We start from the raw sequence: 17,974 nt of genomic DNA, 5'->3' as shown, positions 1-17,974 counted from the left end.
GAATCTCATTCATGTATGGGTTGAGGAATGTGGAGGTAAGGAAGGGAGGGGTCCACCCCTCACCTGGTGGACGATGCTGGCTCTGTGGTTTGTCGCTGCAGCCGTGTGTGACGCTTGATGTGCTCTTTGACGGACATCTGCACCTCGGCCGGGATATCTGGGGACGTGTGGCTGATCTTCACAGCCGCCTCTAGGAAGCCCAGGGTGTGGGGGTCCTTGAGCTTGTCCGCCATGTTGCCTCTGGAGCTGGGGCTCTGGAGGGCCTCCGGGGAGGGGTTAGCAGAGGAGGGGCTGGAGGCCTCCTTGTTCCTCCAGGGCATCCAGCACAGCTTCCAAAAGAGAAAGAGAAAAACTGCCACCAGGGCCACGCCACACACAATCACTACCACTGCGAGGAGGCTGACAGAGGTGCCTGCCCTCAGCCAGGCAGGGAGGGACAGAGACAGACAGAGGTGGGGAGAAGCCGGGAAGGGTGTTCAAAGAGGGGCCACACACAAGGGACAGAGACGGAAGAAGAGAAAAGAGTGGTCGTGAGAAGGCTGCCCAGGCAGAGGAGGGATGGTTGTAGGGTCAGTGCTCCACATCCAACTTGTGAAATATCTGCAGCCTTGTGTTCACCTCAGGCTGAATTCTCCAGCTTCGCCCCTCCCCCCACCGCCAGCTTGGGGAGCACCTGGGCTGCCTCCCCGACTCCCTACTGGCATGTGCCCAGGGAAGGGAAAGTAATTTAAATAGCAGCCTAAGCAAATGTGCAAATTCGTGAAGCGTTCACATTTGGATGCTGCTTGAATTTCTATTAGAACTGTTACTATGGCCAGACTTACTGCAGAGTAGTTTTTTGCAGACAGCTCTCTTCCTCCACAGGTGGTGAGGCAGCCAGGGGCCCCAGGCTGAGATACTTCATTCTCTTCGCTCACCCCAAGCCCGCCAAGCCCACCACAGGAGCTAATAATTAGTGAGTAGGTTGACTTGAAGTGAACGAGATCAGGCATAATCTCCTTGAGGGTGGGGATTAGGTCTAATGCTTCTCCTGTATTCCCAGAAGTGTGCACATAGTAGGCTCAACAAATACTTGTATGAAGTTGGAATCTCCCTGGAGAAGGAAATGGCAACCCTTTCCAGTATTCTTGCTTGGAAAAGTCCCATGGACAGAGGAGCCTGAAGAGCAACAGTCCATAGGGTTACACAGAGTTGGACATGACTGAGCCCACACACACCACACCAAGTTGGAATCTGATCCACAGTTTACTTCAGAGGTAAATACAAACAATTCCAGTAGCTGTCCTTTGTACCCATTCCTGTGGCTATGTGAGAGCTCTGCTGTAACACTGGTATTTTTGAATGTCGTGATTAGTTCAGAGGCGGGCACTCACTGTTCCACCCTCTGCCCCAAGCCGGATGTCCATTACCCCAGGGGAGTTGTGAAGGATGCCTCTCTCTGGGAGAAGTTACTAAGCACGCCCCCCTACCCCCATCCCACCTTTAGGAATGAACCTTTGAGCTCAAGGCCTCTTCTTACTCTGAGACATCAGGAAGCCTTGAACCAATGGGTTTGCACAAAGGTCACTTGTAGACAAGCCAGCAGAGGAGGCTTGTTTGGCTTGCATGTGACTGAAAAATCAAGCAGTTCCATCATCACCATTGTCATCATCACACCAGATTCCTGGCTTCTCTGGAAATGGCCTGAGGACTTGGTAACTGGACCTGTGCTCCCACAGACTGAGAACTGGCGATGCCCTTCGGAAGGCTGTGTGCTCACCCGCTCCTGTCCCTGTTACTTGCCTGCCACTGCAGGCCTATGACTTGCAGCCTCTGAATTATCCTGTCCCAAGCCTTAAGAATCTTGGGCTTTAAGGTGAGGAATGACCCTGCAAGTACTGAGGTCAGGCTGTGCTTTCGCAGGTGGGAGCAGTGTTCCAGACGAGGGACTTGCCTGTGGTCGGAGAACAGAGCCTAGACCAGGGTCCAGATGTCCACTGCCTGCCCAGCCTGGGGCTCATCCACTGTCCCAGACTGTTTGTCCTGGATTAAACTGTAGGTTACTACAACCCTGTGTTATTTTTTATTTGTCTGACTCAGGGCTCAGCATAGAAATTGATACATGAGAATGAATGAATGAATCAGCCGATCAATGTCAAATAAAACAGCTGTCATTATCACTCAACCAATATTTACTGAGCACTTGCCATGTTCCTGGTACTGAACTAGGTTGGGAGATGCTTGGTCCCTCTTGGGGAATCAAGAGAACTCTCACAGCACAGGCCGCAGGGAGAGCTCTCCTCCTTCCAGAGGGACCTGAGGAAGAGGCCAAAACATCAGTCATCCTCTCTGGGGAGCTAGCACTGCCTCCCGACTCCCTGGCTGTGTAGGGTATTGGCCTTGATCAGCTACCACCTTCAGGACTAAGGAATAGGAACATTGGACCCTCATGCCTTTTGCCACCTTCTCCAGCCCCTAGGCCCCTGCACAGAGACCTGGGAGCCTTTCCTCAGCATAGGAATTGAGGTTAGTCCACTAGAGACTGCTAGGGACCAGACAAACTGATTCTAAGTTAACTTCTAGACTACAGGTGTGCATGCGTCCTGGGAGCGTTAGAGAAAAAAATATCAGATTTCTTGAATATTTATTCATTATCTGAAAAATAAAAAAATCAGAATTGTAATATACAAACTGATAGTAATGAATTTTGTTATTGAATTTAGTCAAGTTATGAACATTGCAATGTCCAAGGCACAAAGTGCTTCTTATGTATTCACTCATTTAAGACTCTCCAGTGAAATAGGTGAAGATTATTATCCTCATTTTGCAGATGAGGAAACTAAGGCACAGAAGGTTAAATAGATTGCCCAGGGTCACACAACTGCTAAGTGTTTGGAGAGTCACCTTTACAATACCCCTTTTGTACGTGTGTATAGAACATGGCAGCAAATAAACACATATTGGAAGTATTAAATAAAAACAAATTTTGCTGTTATGATTTCATGATCTAAATAGTTTGGAGACTGTTTCCTTAAGCCCTGATACCCTTGGGGTTCACAGGAATGCTACCACAGATATAGATAAGTATATACCACATATATATATATGTATATATATGTATGTATATATATTTAAAAGTAACTGGCCATCTCTGAGCCCTCCACATCTGTTCTTTGTTACAGTGGTTCCGAGTGCATTCTCTGCAATATGAGTCACCTTAAAACAAAAGGTATTTCTAGGGTTTTGCTTTCCTTTGATCATACATCTTTCTTGCTCTGGTAATAATTAGAATTTTAATGAGAAAGGGGGAGAAATAGGGGGAATCCAGAGAGCAGAGCATGCATTTAAATGTTCAGTCTGACCAAAAAAAAAAAAACAACTGAATTCATAAATGAAAAGAGAGGTGGAGGAATCAATTTTTCCTCGGCATGGTTGCTATTTGGAATGTGTCTCCACATGACCCCTGGCTGTTGTTCCCTCAGCACTGTGAGATTATTGGGAATTGGCACCCGGTGCTCAATACTGGTTATGTAAGGCCAGGAGGCCCTTCCTCTGCCTGGAGACTCTTCTTCCAGGATACCTCACAGGCAGGCCATGCAAAGAGAATTAGGTCCCGATGCTGAATGGGTTCACACCACAGGGGAACAAGGTGGGGGGCAAGGCTGGTAAGACCAGAATTAGGCCACGGTGGGTATGATTTGCAGCGGATTTAGCTCCTTTAAAATCACTGCATGTGGCCTGGAATTCAGCCTGCCCGCAGAGCCTGGCTGAAAATGTGTCACCAAGGGCTGTCCAAAGGCCCAGGTGACCTAAGACACTTGCCTTCCGACCCCGGGCCTGCTGGGACCAACCCACCAGGATGAATTGCCTTTAGTAAACTGCAAGTGCATACACAGCCTTCAAAGCCTTTTCCCCACTCAAGTCTTGTTTGAACCTCAACCCTGTGAGGCAGATAGCATTTTGATGGGCAGTTTAGCCACCTTTTGAGTTCTGACCCAGTGCTCTTCATATTATACCATACACTAGCTTCATGGTAAGAGAGAGGAAGGACACAGTTGGGGAAGGAGAGGGTAGGGCAGAGACCACCACAGCATTGTAAAGCAATTATCCTCCAATAAAAGAAAGAGAGGTAAGCCTCTGGTAAGGGAGAAAGTCCTACACATTGAAAAAGAGGACAAACTTCCTGAGTGTTTGTATTCGTATTCTTTCTTCCTCTCCTTTTCCTTCTTTATTTCCCCTTCAGCCTGGAGAGAAAGAAGCATTGTCCTGGAGTCAGACTGGGCTCATTCAATGTCCATCTCTACTGGTTATCAACTGTGACTCTTAATCTCTCTCAGCCTCTGTTTCATCATCTGTAAAATGGGTAGAGTAATAGTATCTACCTCATAGGGTCATTGTGAGATTCAAATGAGATCAAGTGTATCAAAAGTGCAAAGGACAGTGCCTAGAATGTAGTAAGCCATATAATAAATATTTGCTATTTTTATTAGAATTATCTAGTTCTGCCCAGTCTGATTTTGAACATCTTTTAATTTTAAAATTTGTTTAGTGGGCAGAACACATGCAAACCATGAATACTAATAAGAGAGATCGCTTTAACTTTATCATTACAAACTAGGAACAATTTTACCAGTAGAAATATAATTATTCTATTATATAATATATATATTAATATAATACAATTATTCTATTATGTCTATATATATTATAATATATATTATAATACATATATATTGTAGCTAGATCTCCCTGTATCTCAAGATGTAATACATACTATGTGAAAGATCTCACATCTCCAAGTTTTTCTGTCAATACTCATTGTTCAGTTGCTTTGCCATTACTGTCACCAACCAGCTGGTGAACAGAAGCAAGCTCCAAAGGAATAAGAAGAAATTCATGGAAGAAAAATGTACAATTCAGAACATACTATGCTTTTGCAAAGTTTGCTTGAAAACTGGGGGAAAGAAGTCCGTTACTCAGTATTAGGTATCAGAGGAGACCAGTATTTTATGGGCACCTGGTTTGGGGAACCATATTGACCATATTACCCAGCAGCCTCTGGGAGAGCAGATAGTGATGGGACTTGGCTTCGGAAACACACCCAGTGATCTGGTGCTCTGCAGGGCAGGTGGGTTCTAGCCTGGACTGGGGAAGTGCTCAGAGACACGAGGCAGACATCTGCACTGAGCACCAGCGTCAGAATGACCACAGAGCAAGCCCATCAACTGTGTGACCTTGAACAAGTTACTTAACTTCTCCAAACATTGGTCTCCTCTTTTACTTCAAAGAATCACTGTAAATATTAGATAAAGTAAGGCTTTGAGCACAATACTGGATACATGGTGTGTGTGTGCTTAGGTGCTCAGTCGTGTCCGACTATTTGTGATCCTTTGGACTGTAGCCCAGCAGGCTCCTCTGTCCACAGGATTCTCCAGGCAAGAATACTGGAGTGGGTTGCATTTCCTCCTCCAGGGGATCTTCCCAACCCAGGGATTGAACTGCGCCTCCTGTGTCTCCTGCATTACCAGGTGGAGTCTCTGCCCACGGAGCCATCGGGGAAGCCCAACATGTGGTGAAAGTTCCCAAAGGTAAGTTGCTGTTATTTCTTCCTGGTGTTTGCTTTTGTGGTGGATAATAGTTTACTGGGTGGACCCAAAGCTTCCATTTACAGAATGGACCCAAAGCTTGGCCATTGAGGCAGGGGAGGGAGACATGGGACCAGTGGGCAAACCTGAGACAGACCTCAAGACCCTTCTTTCCTGGTGATGATGATCAGGCCCGTTCTTTCCTGATGATTCCCTGAAGGCCATCAGGGCAGGACCTGCTTGTCACCTTAAGTGAGACTGTCTGACAGGGGGGAATGGCTCATGGCCTCCCTCTCTCTCTGGAAAATGGTAAGCTATTAATTAGCAACCCAGGCCTTTCTTATCTCCCCACTGACACTTCTTTCTCCAGAGACAGAGCCCTGATACTCCAGGGCTCCCTCCTCTTCTCTCCACCCATAGTGTTAGGATTTATCAGCCTTTCTCATCGTTTGCTATTGTTCCCATTTTTCTAATGGGCTTCAGTGTCAGGAAGATCCGTTTTGTAATAGTAACAGACATTCTTGCTAACAGACTGTAATTGAAAAGATAAACTGGAGAGAGGAAGTGAAAAGAAAGGACCATTTCCTCTGCTCCCCTCAAAGCTGGAGAAGGCGGGCTTCAGGGTCTGGGTTTGCTGATGGACCCTCAGAAATGGGCAATGTCAGTCTCTGCAGAGCGAAAGCTGCCTCAGTGAAAGAGGTCCCAGGCAGACACAGCTGGAGGCACAGACCCGCATAACTTAGGGAGCAGCCAGCAAGAAACTCAGAGGCCCCAAACCCTGGAAGGTGCAGTGTCTAATCTAGGAAGGGAAAAGACTCTGGTCAGAACCATTAATAGGAACACTAGTAATGAAAGTGTTAGTTGCTCAGACGCGTCTGACTCTTTGTGACCCCATGGACTACTGTAGCCCACTAGGCTCCTCTGTCCATGGGATTGTCTAGGCAAGAATACTGGAGTGGGTTGCCATGCTCTTATCCAGGGGATCTTCCTGACCCAGGGTCAAACCCATGTCTCTTACATTTCCTGCTTTGTGGGCAGATTCTTTACTGTCTGAGCCACCAAGGAAGCCCTAGTAACAGTATTTGTTATTTATTTCTATATAGTAAGTGCTGTGCCCCTTACAAGATCTCTTAATCTTTACATCCTCCCTAAGAAATTAGTATTCACCTCTCAAAGAAGGGCTTCCCTGGCTCAGAGGGTGAAGCGTCTGCCTGCAATGTGGGAGACGCGGGTTCAATCCCTAGGTCGGGAAGATCCCCTGGAGAAGGAAATGGCAACCCACTCCAGTATTCTTGCCTGGAGAATCCCATGGACAGAGGAGCCTGGCAGGCTACAGTCCACAGGGTCGCAAAGAGTCTGACACAACTGAGCGACTTCACTTTCACTTTCTCAAAGATAAAGTAACCAAGTGCAGAGAGGTTAAGGTAGTAACTTGTACAGAGTGCACTTCAGTTAAGCGGAAGAGTTGGGATTTGAACTGGGGACTTTCTGATGTCGAAGCCCAGGGTCTTGAGCAGTTCCCTAAGGGGTCTGGAAGTGGAGCTGAAGTATTCCAGAGGCAAAGTCTGGGCAGAGAAGCTGGGGAGGCATTTCTTCACTATAATTAGGAGAGGGTGGGGAGCATCATTCAGGTTTTTGGCCTGACCCTCTGAACCTGGGCAGAATTCTGGGGGCCAGCCTCCTCATCCCCTATCTCTTTCTCCTTGCCTGGAAGATGCAGAAACTATAGCTATCAGGCAAATAATCAATGGCACCTGGAAAAGTCCCACCAGGAAATGTACCTGAGAAATCCCTGAGAGAGAGAGAGTGTGTGTGTGTGTGGGGGGGGGTGGTTGGGGCGGGGGCAATGAAGGCTATTTTGTTCTGAGGCTCACAGACATCTTCCATTAATAATAAGCTCTGCTTGTAAATTTATTAGGAGAACCTGGTGTAATTAAAATTCAGGGTTGGGGGAGGGGAAGCAGGAAGCCTTTGCTTCCTTTCCTTCTTTCAAAGATCCAGGCTGAACTACCGATGGGGATAATTAGTGGAGTACAAACAGAGAAGGAATTAACGCTCTTGGAAAAGCTGTGATGAGGAGAGACAATGCTGGACTAATTATGGCCGCACCAAGCTTTATGACTGGGTGCCTGTTTCCACCATCATTAGAGGATTCAGGGATAAATCAGAGACTAATATGAAGTGTCATAGCTAACAGAGCATTGGCATTAATTTAGGGATTATTTTAGTATTATTATTTTGGTGGATGGTAACTGTACCTTTCTGCCTGGTGGTCAGGACATGTGGCCCCTATGAATGGAGCAGTCAAGGCTGGGATGGGGAGAGGGGCAGACAGAAAGTTGGATTCTTTTTCCTCTACCTCCATCTCCCTGTTTATACCTGCAACCGGTGAGAAAAGAGGTCTGCCTGGTCCTCATGGAGCAAGAAAAACAGTTCAGCCCCCGTATAGAGAGAAGGGAGGGATAAGGTAGTGTCATATACCTGGAGAATCCAGGGCTGGATGTACTGCTCACTTCCACTTTTCAGTCCCTCTGCTTTCAATTCCTAAGTTGGCTGTGTCCTTCTGTATTTATTTTTTAACTTTTTTACCCCCTTTTTTCTCCACCTTCTGTTTTTAGGCGTCTTTTCCTAAGTTGGACTAGTAGGGGTGCCACTTAGCTGGGTCAGGACTTTTCTCTTACCCTATGTTCCCCCTACCCCCCACCCCACTCCAGACAGTTCTGTGGGAAAGTGAAAGTGTTAATCACTCAGTTGTGTTCGACTCTTTGCAACCCCATGGACTGTAGCCCACCAGGCTCCACTGTCCTTGGAATTCTCCAGGCAAGAATACTGGAGTGGGTTGCCATTTCCCTCTCCACGGGATCTTCCTGACCCAGGGGTTGAACCTGTGTCTCCTGCATTGCTGGCAGATTCTTTACCATAAAGAGTCACCAGGGAAGCCCTACACAGACCTAAAAAAACCTGGCCTGATCCACATGCTTCAATCCTAGTCCTCATTATTTTCAGTCACACATCATACCCCAACTCTGCGGACAGGGGGGACACAGTCATGCTAGAACAGTTAGAAAACAACACATCTTTTGTGCAGAGCTTGGGAGGATGGAACATTCTGTATCTACCATCCCCACTCTTGACGTTTCCACAGAGAGAGGGTAACTTCTAGAACTGTAAATCCAAAGGCTCTACAACTCCTACATCCTCAATCCTGGTTCTAGAATCTTAAAGCCCAAGACACACCATAGTCTGAATATCATCACCATGGGTTCTAAAGGATTCTGTATTGCACTTTTCCCCAGAGAGGGCAAAATCTGCAGAGTTCCTTCCTTCCATCAAGGAGTGAGGGACTGACTCAGTTACAGAAACAGAATTTTTTTTTGTGTTTGGATGAAATGCTGTGCATTTAATTTGGCATCACAAGCAGGAGAAATATTATCTGTGCTGCAAAAGGCCAACTTCAAAGCCAGGTGGCTGAATCACAGAACATCTCCAGAATCATTAGAAAAGTGAACAAACATCACATACATCTCATGGCCATAAGTACACCAGAGAAAATCATTCCTGCATGCCAGTCTGGGAGGGGCAGGGCCGCTCAGGCTCTCTCAACAGATTCTTGCATTTTCTGGAGCAACTCTGTACTTCTCACTACCTTGAGAATGCTATCAGACCCCAAGCTACCCACACCTAACACTCTGCAACTTGGGTTATGAAAAAAAGTTTATTCACCTCCGTAAGGCAAAGGACACAAAGAAAGGTGAAGAACTGCCTGCTAGTATCCCTGGGGTGGGGGTGGGAGGTGAGGGTAGGTGGATAGTAAAAAGGAAAGCAGACCCTTTACCTTTAGAGTTTTTAAAGAAAAGATGGGACTTGCTTTTAGCGCAGACAGCTGTGTACAGATGTTTCCAATTCAGGGTCTGATTGAGATTTCTTGTGCAATTGATATCACAGACCTTGGCATATAAGAGAGTCCCTGAAAATGATAGTAGAGTCTGAATCTCAGTTGTTGAATCTCAGGGTATTACTTGAAATCCCATGAGCTAGAGACTTACAGGAGTAGAAAGGCAGAGGAAAACATTCAATGGCAAAGGGATCTGGGAATACTTGCATTTTTCATGAAACTGCAAATAAAAAGATGCAGCATTTCTCTGAATGGAGAATCTGGACCCAGACAGTTGTTCTGGAATGCAGTTGTTCTGGGATGCCTGGGAGGTGGGATACCTTGGGGCCTGATCCCAAATTCCACAGCATCACCCCAGACTCCATGCACACCTAAGCCTCCAAGATCCCAAAGCCACACTTAACCATTTTTCTTTTTCCTGTTCTGATCAAGGGTCTTCTGCCTCTCCCATCCCTTTCAGACCCCTCCCCCCACAGCTTGGCCCCAGGGCTTGTGACTCAGCAGCTAAAGTTAAAGTTCCCCAGGGCTGACAACTCAACCTTGCTTTCTGAAGCAGCCTGCAGGGAAGGCATACTGATTCATCTGGGCCTGCTGGCTCTTACTCCTCAGCCTTCCCTCATACCCAGCCTGGCCATCCAGGTACCTGTCATTGCAGACTATGGCGTGTCCCTCTGGAGTCAGAACACCAGTGCCTCCCTGTATCTCCCTGTATGATGTGTACACATGTATGCCAGCTGCCCCTCACCCTTAGCATTTCTGCTCTAAACAGACAGGAAGAACAGTCTCCATCCCAGGCAGAACTCGACAGGTGTGTTCTCACCTTGAATTAGCCCCTTTAGGGTCTGAGGGGGTCAGAGCAAGCATTAAGAGACCCACTGGAGAAGGATCATTGGAGCAAAGAAGGGAAGGGAGCTGGGGAGGCAGCAGGAAGAGACTCCCTGATTTGGGGAAAATTGTGTGTCTGACGGGCATACAGAGTTGGGTAGTGCAGGAGGTGATGGCACCTGAGAACCAAAATCTGATAATACTTACTGGGCCTAATTTGTTCAGAGATTCTTCAGGAAGAATCAACCTCCATCATCGTACCACCCTCTAAAAGTTCTTCTGCATATCTAACCTCAGTCCTTTCTGCTGCAGTAATCAACTCATTGATTAAACACTGCCAGGACCAGAGTTGGGGGGAGCAGAGCCCCCTACAACCCACACAGAGCCGAAGTGGGTTCCACCCGCCCCACGGTTGGACACAGCCCCCTCACGCACACAAGCCTCCCCCGGGCCCATTACCCTCCTCCCTCTCCCCTACTCCCCAGCGGCCCTGTTCCTAACCTAGGACCTAGCTACATCTCCGACCTTTAACCTCAAGTGAAAACAGGGCCCTGGAACCTACGGCCTCTGGAGAGCTTACCCCACCTGTATCTCCTCCCAGAGCCGCGGCTCCAGTCCCCGCTTCTGGTCCCAGGAGAAGCGCGTGGAGATGAAATTCCCGCCTCTTGGGGCCCCCTCCTCGCTCTCCCGCGCGGATGATGCGCCGCCGCCGGGCGACCCCAGCGTAACTCTAGGCCCAGCGCCACGGGGGTCAGGGTTGGGGTACAAGGAGGGATGGAGTCTGTGGAGCCAAAGGAACCCCGGAGCCCGGGTCCCTGCAGGACCTCCCTACCCCCACTCCACATCCTCTCTCGAGGCTTCACACTGCCCCCAGCCTCTCCCCATCGCCCGTTACTCCCTCCCGCCCAGGACCCTCCAGACATCGGGATCCGGACAAAGAAGCCCGGCTGCCGGGGGCAAGCGCGGCCGCGCGGCGAGGGTGAGGCAGGTAAATACCCGCCGGGGGCCGGCCGCCACGCCGCCCACCCTCCCGCGGTTCCCGCCGCCAGGGCGCGACACGCCATTCCCGCTGTCGCGACTCCCAGGGAGACGCCGCAGTTGCGCGCCAGGCCCGGGCCCCGCGGGGCTCGCGCTCCGGACTCACCGGCTCCGGCGAGCTCGACCCGGCTCGGGCTCCCTCCTGGGCTCGGCAGCCGCCTGGGACTGCGTCCGGAGCAGAGTCCGCGCCGTTCGGGCAGGAGGCGCCCGCTTGGCGAAGTCGGCAAGAGACACCGGCTCCTTAGCTCATCGGCCCCGAGTCCGAGTGAGTCAGAGAGAGACCGAGGGAGCGAGTTATAGGGATGGGGAGTGGGGGGTGCGGCGGAGAGGATGCCGAGACACCCTCCCCCACCCCGCCCCCCGCCCCCGGCGGAGACGCAGAAAGCGACTCGCAGCCGGAGACACCGGACACAAAGACCTCGTGCCGGGCGCAGACCCAAGTTTCTCCCTGAGAGACCCAGGGAGCTGGGGCCGCGTTCCCCGAGAGATCAGACCAACTGACGGGACAGACCGACAGACGCACCCAGGGACCTGACACCCTCCGAAGAGACGAGTTACTTCCTCAGCCAGGATGTCCCTGGTCTCCTGCTTGCTCCACGGACCCCCTCCCCTGGAAGATCGCCCGCGGGGCGAGCAGAGAGAGCAAGAGGGAAACTGAGGCCCCTCGGGGAGCCGCATCCTGGGAGCCCGGCTTTCCGCGGGGGCCCCGCAGAGTCACACAGGCTGGAGCAGGGGTATTCTCTCCCTCCCGGGTCCCTTTCGCGTCTCTATGCTTGTCCTGCGAGCGATGGCCAGTGCACTAGCCGGGGCTGGATCCGAATCCAGGATCCTGAGCTAGAGTTCTCCACCTAGGCTCCGGGTTTCCCGAGGCTGGGGCTTTGGGGAGCAGGGACAGCCAGGGCGAGACTCCAGAAAGGGAAGGGCCCTCTGCTTTCCTGTTACCTGAGTCGGCAGCGCTCGGACTCCGCTCTGGGGGCTCTAGCTCGAAGCTTCGACAAGTCTCCACGTCCAGCCCGAGAGGGGGCGGCCGGGCCCGGCACAGAGAGGCCAGGACCGCGAGCGCCGCCTGGCACCGAGGCTCCCCGGTCCCCCGCACCCCACTCATGCCCCGGACACCGCAGCCCTCCAAGCAGCCGCCGGAACCCGCGCCGCGGCCGGACTGGGGCGGGGCAAGGCGGCCCCAAGAAGACCCTCCCCGCAGCGGCCCCCTCCGGCTCCGTTCGGCTTTTAATCACTTCCCCGCAGGGTCTCCGCCCCTCACGTGGCATCCCGCGGCAGCTGGCAAGTCTGGCGCCTCAGGGCCGCCCCCTCTACACTCAGCGACCGGTCTGAGGCCGGGCGGTTCAAGACGGAGGGACCGAGTTGTCCCGCATCCTGGAGGGTTCAAGACCTGGGAAAGAGCCTGGGATCCAGCTCCGCATTCACGGCCTGGTGTGACCTTGGGCCTCCCTGAACCTCAATTTTTCCTCTCTGTGAAAGGGGTACAAATGAAAACGAGTGCTTCACGGGCTGCGGGGAGATGTAAAGACAGTGGTTGTGAAAACACTGGGTAAATTGCCACATGCCACACAAGTGGCAACGAAATGGAGAAACCTGTTCTAGAAAGATGGATGACCCTGCTAGGAATGGGAGGACCTTGGCCAAGGTTCCTAATCGGGGGAGTTAGTCAGACTCGCCCCCGTCCCAGCTTCGAAGGCAGAAGACCCCAAGACTGTGGGGCGATGCGAACTGCAAAAAGACTTTCTGAGCCCCGCATTCCTGCTGTCCTCGGTACCCGCACGTTACTATGGCGACGGGAGGCAGCGGCCGTCTCTCTCCATGGCAACCGGAGGGGAAAGTTTCTGGCGAATAAGAACGGGGGGCATTTCAAGAGGGCCCTCCGTTCCCGCCAGACCCATCTCCCCGCTTCGGTGCAACACTACCGATGTTACGCTTGCTATCAAGCATAACAAGGGCCAAAAAGACCGAAAATTAAACGTAAGGATTGAGGCTAGACTGGGCAGAACTCCCCTCTCGGAACTGTGGTGTAAGGTCCAGAAGCAGGTTGACTGAGGGGCTCTTAGGTGCCCCTTTCAACCTGGAGGTCTGTGAACAGCCGCCAGGCCCCTGTGTCACAAAAATCTTGCATTCTCGGCTGGTGGGCCTCTTCCTCTGTGGGGTTCACCCGAAACTCCAGGTTCAAGTCCCTTTGCCTTCCCGGAGCTGAGAAGGAAACTTTAGCTGCAGTCTCTGGAAGCCAGGGGGCTGGTGTGTGTCCGGGCGGCGGGTGGAGGAGGAGGGTCTTTCCTCCTAATTAACACGCTAATTGGAAGTGGCTCCGGCGGTGACTCATTTTCCGGAGAGAGGAGATTCGGAGCCCCAGCTCCTGGCGGTCTCCCTCGTGCGCCATCTGCGCTGGCCGGCCCGTGACAGCCCTGGGCAGCTGGTGCCCCGGGTACCGAGGGTCGGGACGGTGCCTAAGAGGACCCTGGCAAACCGCCTGCGCTTCCCAGCTCTGTCCATGGTGCTGAAGGCTCAGTTGCTGCAACTAGTGGCATGGGCACCCCATTAGGAGAGGGAGGTAGGCCGGACAATTACGGCGGGTTGGAAACTTCTGCTCTGACTTCAGGAGCTTGCGATAGGGGAGGACTTGGCACTCAGGCGGGAGTGACTGAGAAGGCCTGATCCCGGCCACACAATGCAATCCAGGCCACCTTCCCGTGAGAGGTGCTCAGTTGCAGTGCCAAGAACGAATGCGGCTGTCGAGTCCCCATTCTCCTCCCAGAGCTTTAAGAACCCACCTGAGAAGCCCAGCGGTCCCATCAGTTTTTCCTCTACCACCTGGAGAGACTGGAGCTCAGAGGCCAGTCACACACACTCAGACTTGTCACACACTCATTAGCAATTTCTGAGGGGGTAGGTTTGTGTTTATATAAAATAACAAATGGAGACTAACCGCTCTTTGCCCCTGTTTATGGCAGCTCTGTTACTCAGCAGCGAGTTCTCCCTCCCCTTCTCCAGTTCCTGGGGAAATTTGCAGAACAAAGCGCCTTGTTTTGCCTTTGCAGAGAATGAAAAAAAAAAACACTGGCCCGTTCCAAGGGCCCAGGCCTGTGATGCAGGGAAATCAATATTTTGCTTTACAACGAGTGGGGGAATTTGCATCTAAACTGAAGGCAAAGGAGCCTGTTCGGAGCAGAGCAGGTGGCAGGAACCGAAAATTAACAGATAATTTCTCATTGTTCCCGGATTCTGCCTCCACACTCGGCAGGCAGCTCTGCAGCGTCTCTGGCGCCCCGGCAGCAGCTCCGGACCTGGCATTTCTCAACCACGCTGGGAGAAAAAGGTTCGCTCTGACAGGGCTGCGGGCAGGGGTCTCAGGCTCCCCGTTCAGTCAATAACTATTGAATTTGGACTGTGTAAGTGATCATGTGTGTGTATGAGAGTGATGAGAGAGACAGAGATAAGAGAAAGAGAGACACATGGAGAGGCAGAGGATGAAAGGGATATGTACTGAGACAAATGTAAGAGAGATACAGAGAACAGAGAGACACAGAACTGGCAAGTATATAAAGGGACCCATAAAGAAACACTGATTCAGAAAGAGAGATAAAAGAGAAAAGTAGTTATTTAATAATTCTTACATTAAGAGAAAAGCTCTGCCCTAGTTGTCATCTTCCTGCCCTCTCCCTCACAGTTAATTGCTGATACATTTGGTCACATAACCAGCCACAAAGCAGAAAGAAAAAATCCTCATGTAAAGATGGAACTCTTTCCTCTTTAGAATCCCTTTCTACTGCAAGCCCACTCCCAAAACACATCTAGGTTTCTTTCCATATGAAAAGACTAAATTCAGACTCCATGGTCCTATTCAGACCTGGGTAGGGAAGGAGAGAAAGCAGTGAAATTGTTATCCCTCAACTCTTATCTCTCAGAAGAAGATTATTCTTTGTCCTCTTTTTGGCTTGCAGGATCTTCTTTCCCTGACCAGGGATCCAACCCACACCCCCTGCAGTGGAAGTTCAGAGTCTTAACCACTGGACTGCCAGGGAAGTCCCAGGAAGACATTCTAAGTTTTTGGGTTCAAGATGGGAAAGTGAAGGAGGCACAGAGCCAGCAAGACATAAGCAAACAAAGGTACAGAGTTGCCCCCCCACCCCAGGGGGCTGGGTCCCAGAGCTGGTGCACCAAATCAGTCCTGGGACAGTCACGCTCCCGTGAGAGCCTTGGTTTCTTTATCGACAAGATGACTAAGTGGGATGAGAAGCTTTTTGAGGCTTCTTCCAGCAACCACACTCTAGGATTTTACAGGAGAGGAAAGGAGAAAGCTGAGCAGGGAAAAGGAGGGAGTGAGGTTTTTCTGGCTCTGAAGAAGAGGGTGAGTTTAAAATGTCCAGACTCACTTTGGGCTTCTCCTCCCTCATTACTCTCACTTCTGTACGGTCATTGCTGGAGCACAGTAAGCTGGATTCCCCACCCCACTCCCCAGGCCAGACTGCTCAGAAGAAGGAGAAGGAGGCGGAGGTGAGGCAGGAGGCAAAGTGAGAGGAGGTCTGAGGCAAAAGCCAGCGGCCTCCCACTCCTATGCTCTCCTCTGATCAGAAATAACTGAAGTACACTTCCCCTGCCCCCCACCCCAAGTCTCTTAGGCAGTGGCCTGATTGCCCTTGGAAACTTCCCACCCTGCTCTGAGCTGCAATGTCCTGTTGAGTTATGCTACAAATAAAATAAATTAAAACAAAATAATAATTTCTAAAAAATTAAACCTCAGTAGGAAATTGCTAATGCTGTAGGCGGGAAGAATGAGCTCCTTTGACATGAGCCGATGTGTCATATTGTCTTTCCATCTCAATGCAATTTCTAAATAGGGAACCCTTTCCCCATTCCCTCCTCCCCTCCATACCCCCAGCAGAGATGTAAAGGGAGCAGTCTGACATTCATAGATACAGAGAAATAGACACAAGCAGACCCACCACTCTGCCAAGCAGATTGGAGCCAAGAGGACTCTGACCCAACCTTGAGGACCACTGATTTCCCCTCTTTCCACCTCTCCCATCTCCTGCTTACTGAAGCATCTGGCCACTTTTGTGAAGGTTTTCAATTTTCTCTAAGAAAACAGGCATCAGCTCAACCTGTTCTGCTGGTGAAGAATTAAGTTGATGTCCTGAATTGAGGAGTGGGAGTAACTTTATACCATTATTTGGAACACACTCTTCCATGGAATCCCAATGGGGTTTCTGCCAAAACAGCTTTATCAGTATTTCCAGCAGATGTCACCCTGTACCCCTCACCCCCACACCAACATAGCAACTCTAGGCAAAGCTCCGTGACTTCTGCAAACCTTGCCCTTCCAAGCCATCATAAGAGTTTCCAGGAATTCCTCCTTGCTGGAAGATAGAGAAGACATTGCAGAGCTCCAAGTCAATGCCCAGGTGTTTTTGAGAGTCCAGTCTTGCTTTTCTTCAAAGAAAGGTCCTCAACAATTCAAGCTATCTAAAGTGAAAGTGAAAGTCACTCAGTTGTGTCTGACTTTTTGTGACCCCATGGACTATACAGTCCACTGAATTCTCCAGGCCATAATACTGGAGTGGGTAGCCTTTCCCTTCTCCAGGGGATCTTCCCAACCCTGGGATTGAACCCAGGTCTCCTGCACATTGCAGGTGGATTCTTTACTAGCTGAGCCACAAGGGAAACCCAAAGCATACTGGAATGGGTAGCCTATCCCTTCTCTAATGGCTTCTCCCAACCCAGGAATCGAACCAGGGTCTCCTGCATTGCAGGCAGATTCATTTCCAACTGAGCTATGAGGGAAGCCTCCTCAAACTACCTAAGCCAAAGGTATATCTGCCCCTCTCTCATTCATTCCTAGGTTGCGTTAATGGTAAAGAACCCGCCTGCCAATGCAGGAGACAGAGACATGAGTTCAATCCCTGAGTCAGGAAGATCCCCTAGAGAAGGGTATGGCAACCCACTCCAGTATTCTTGCCTGGAGAATCCCATGGACAGAGGAACCTGGCAGGCTATATATAGTCCATAGGGTCGCACAGAGTCAGACATGACTGAGCAACTAACACTTGTAGGCCAAAGCAGTCTGGGAACCAGGAAAGCAGATATAGGTTCAAGGTCAGAAATCATCATCTGTAATCCAGACCACCTGACCTGCCTCTTGAGAAATCTGTATGCAGGTCAGGAAGCAACAGTTAGAACTGGACATGAACAACAGACTGGTTCCAAATAGGAAAAGGAGTACGTCAAGGCTGTATATTGTCACTCTGCTTATTTAACTTCTATGCAGAGTACATCATGAGAAATGCTGGGCTGGATGAAGCACAAGCTAGAATCAAGGTTGCTGGGAGAAATATCAATAACCTCAGATGTGCAGATGACACCACCCTTATGGCAGAAAGTAAAGAAGAACTAAAGAGTCTCTTGATGAAAGTGAAAGAGGGGAGTGAAAAAGTTGGCTTAAAGCTCAACATTCAGAAAACTAAGATCTTGGCATCTGGTTCCAACACTTCGTGGCAAATAGATGGGGAAACAGTGGAAACAGTGGCTGACTTTATTGTGGGGGGCTCCAAAGTCACTGCAGATGGTGAGTGCAGCCATGAAATTAAAAGACACTTACTCCTTGAAAGGAAAGTTATGACCAAAAAAAAAAAAAAAAAGAAAGAAA

General features: G+C 50.3%; 1 protein-coding gene across 7 annotated transcripts in view; it reads right to left on the bottom strand.

The window, feature by feature from the left end:
• Positions 1-12,514, bottom strand: part of SYT6 (synaptotagmin 6) — a 64,291-nt gene extending 51,777 nt beyond the window's left edge. For 3 of the 7 annotated variants that reach the window (XR_006335999.1, XR_006336000.1, XM_043878642.1), the window contains exons 1-2: positions 12,265-12,514; positions 64-412 (exon numbers count right to left, since the gene is read on the bottom strand). Coding sequence is in view for 5 of the 7 variants with exons in the window: in XM_043878642.1 (XP_043734577.1) it covers positions 64-412; positions 12,265-12,427 (512 nt within the window). In the remaining 2 variants the exon portion in view is untranslated. Of the gene's footprint in view, positions 1-63; positions 413-11,428; positions 11,561-12,264 lie in introns of those variants that run through there. The other 4 variants (XM_043878643.1, XM_043878645.1, XM_043878644.1 and 1 more) reach the window with 2 other exon arrangements.
• Between the last annotated feature and the right edge of the window lie 5,460 nt (positions 12,515-17,974).

The sequence above is a fragment of the Cervus elaphus genome, chromosome 20 (genome assembly GCF_910594005.1).
Source record: "Cervus elaphus chromosome 20, mCerEla1.1, whole genome shotgun sequence".
NCBI lineage: Eukaryota > Metazoa > Chordata > Mammalia > Artiodactyla > Cervidae > Cervus > Cervus elaphus.
This window is presented reverse-complemented; position numbering and strand designations above follow the sequence as displayed.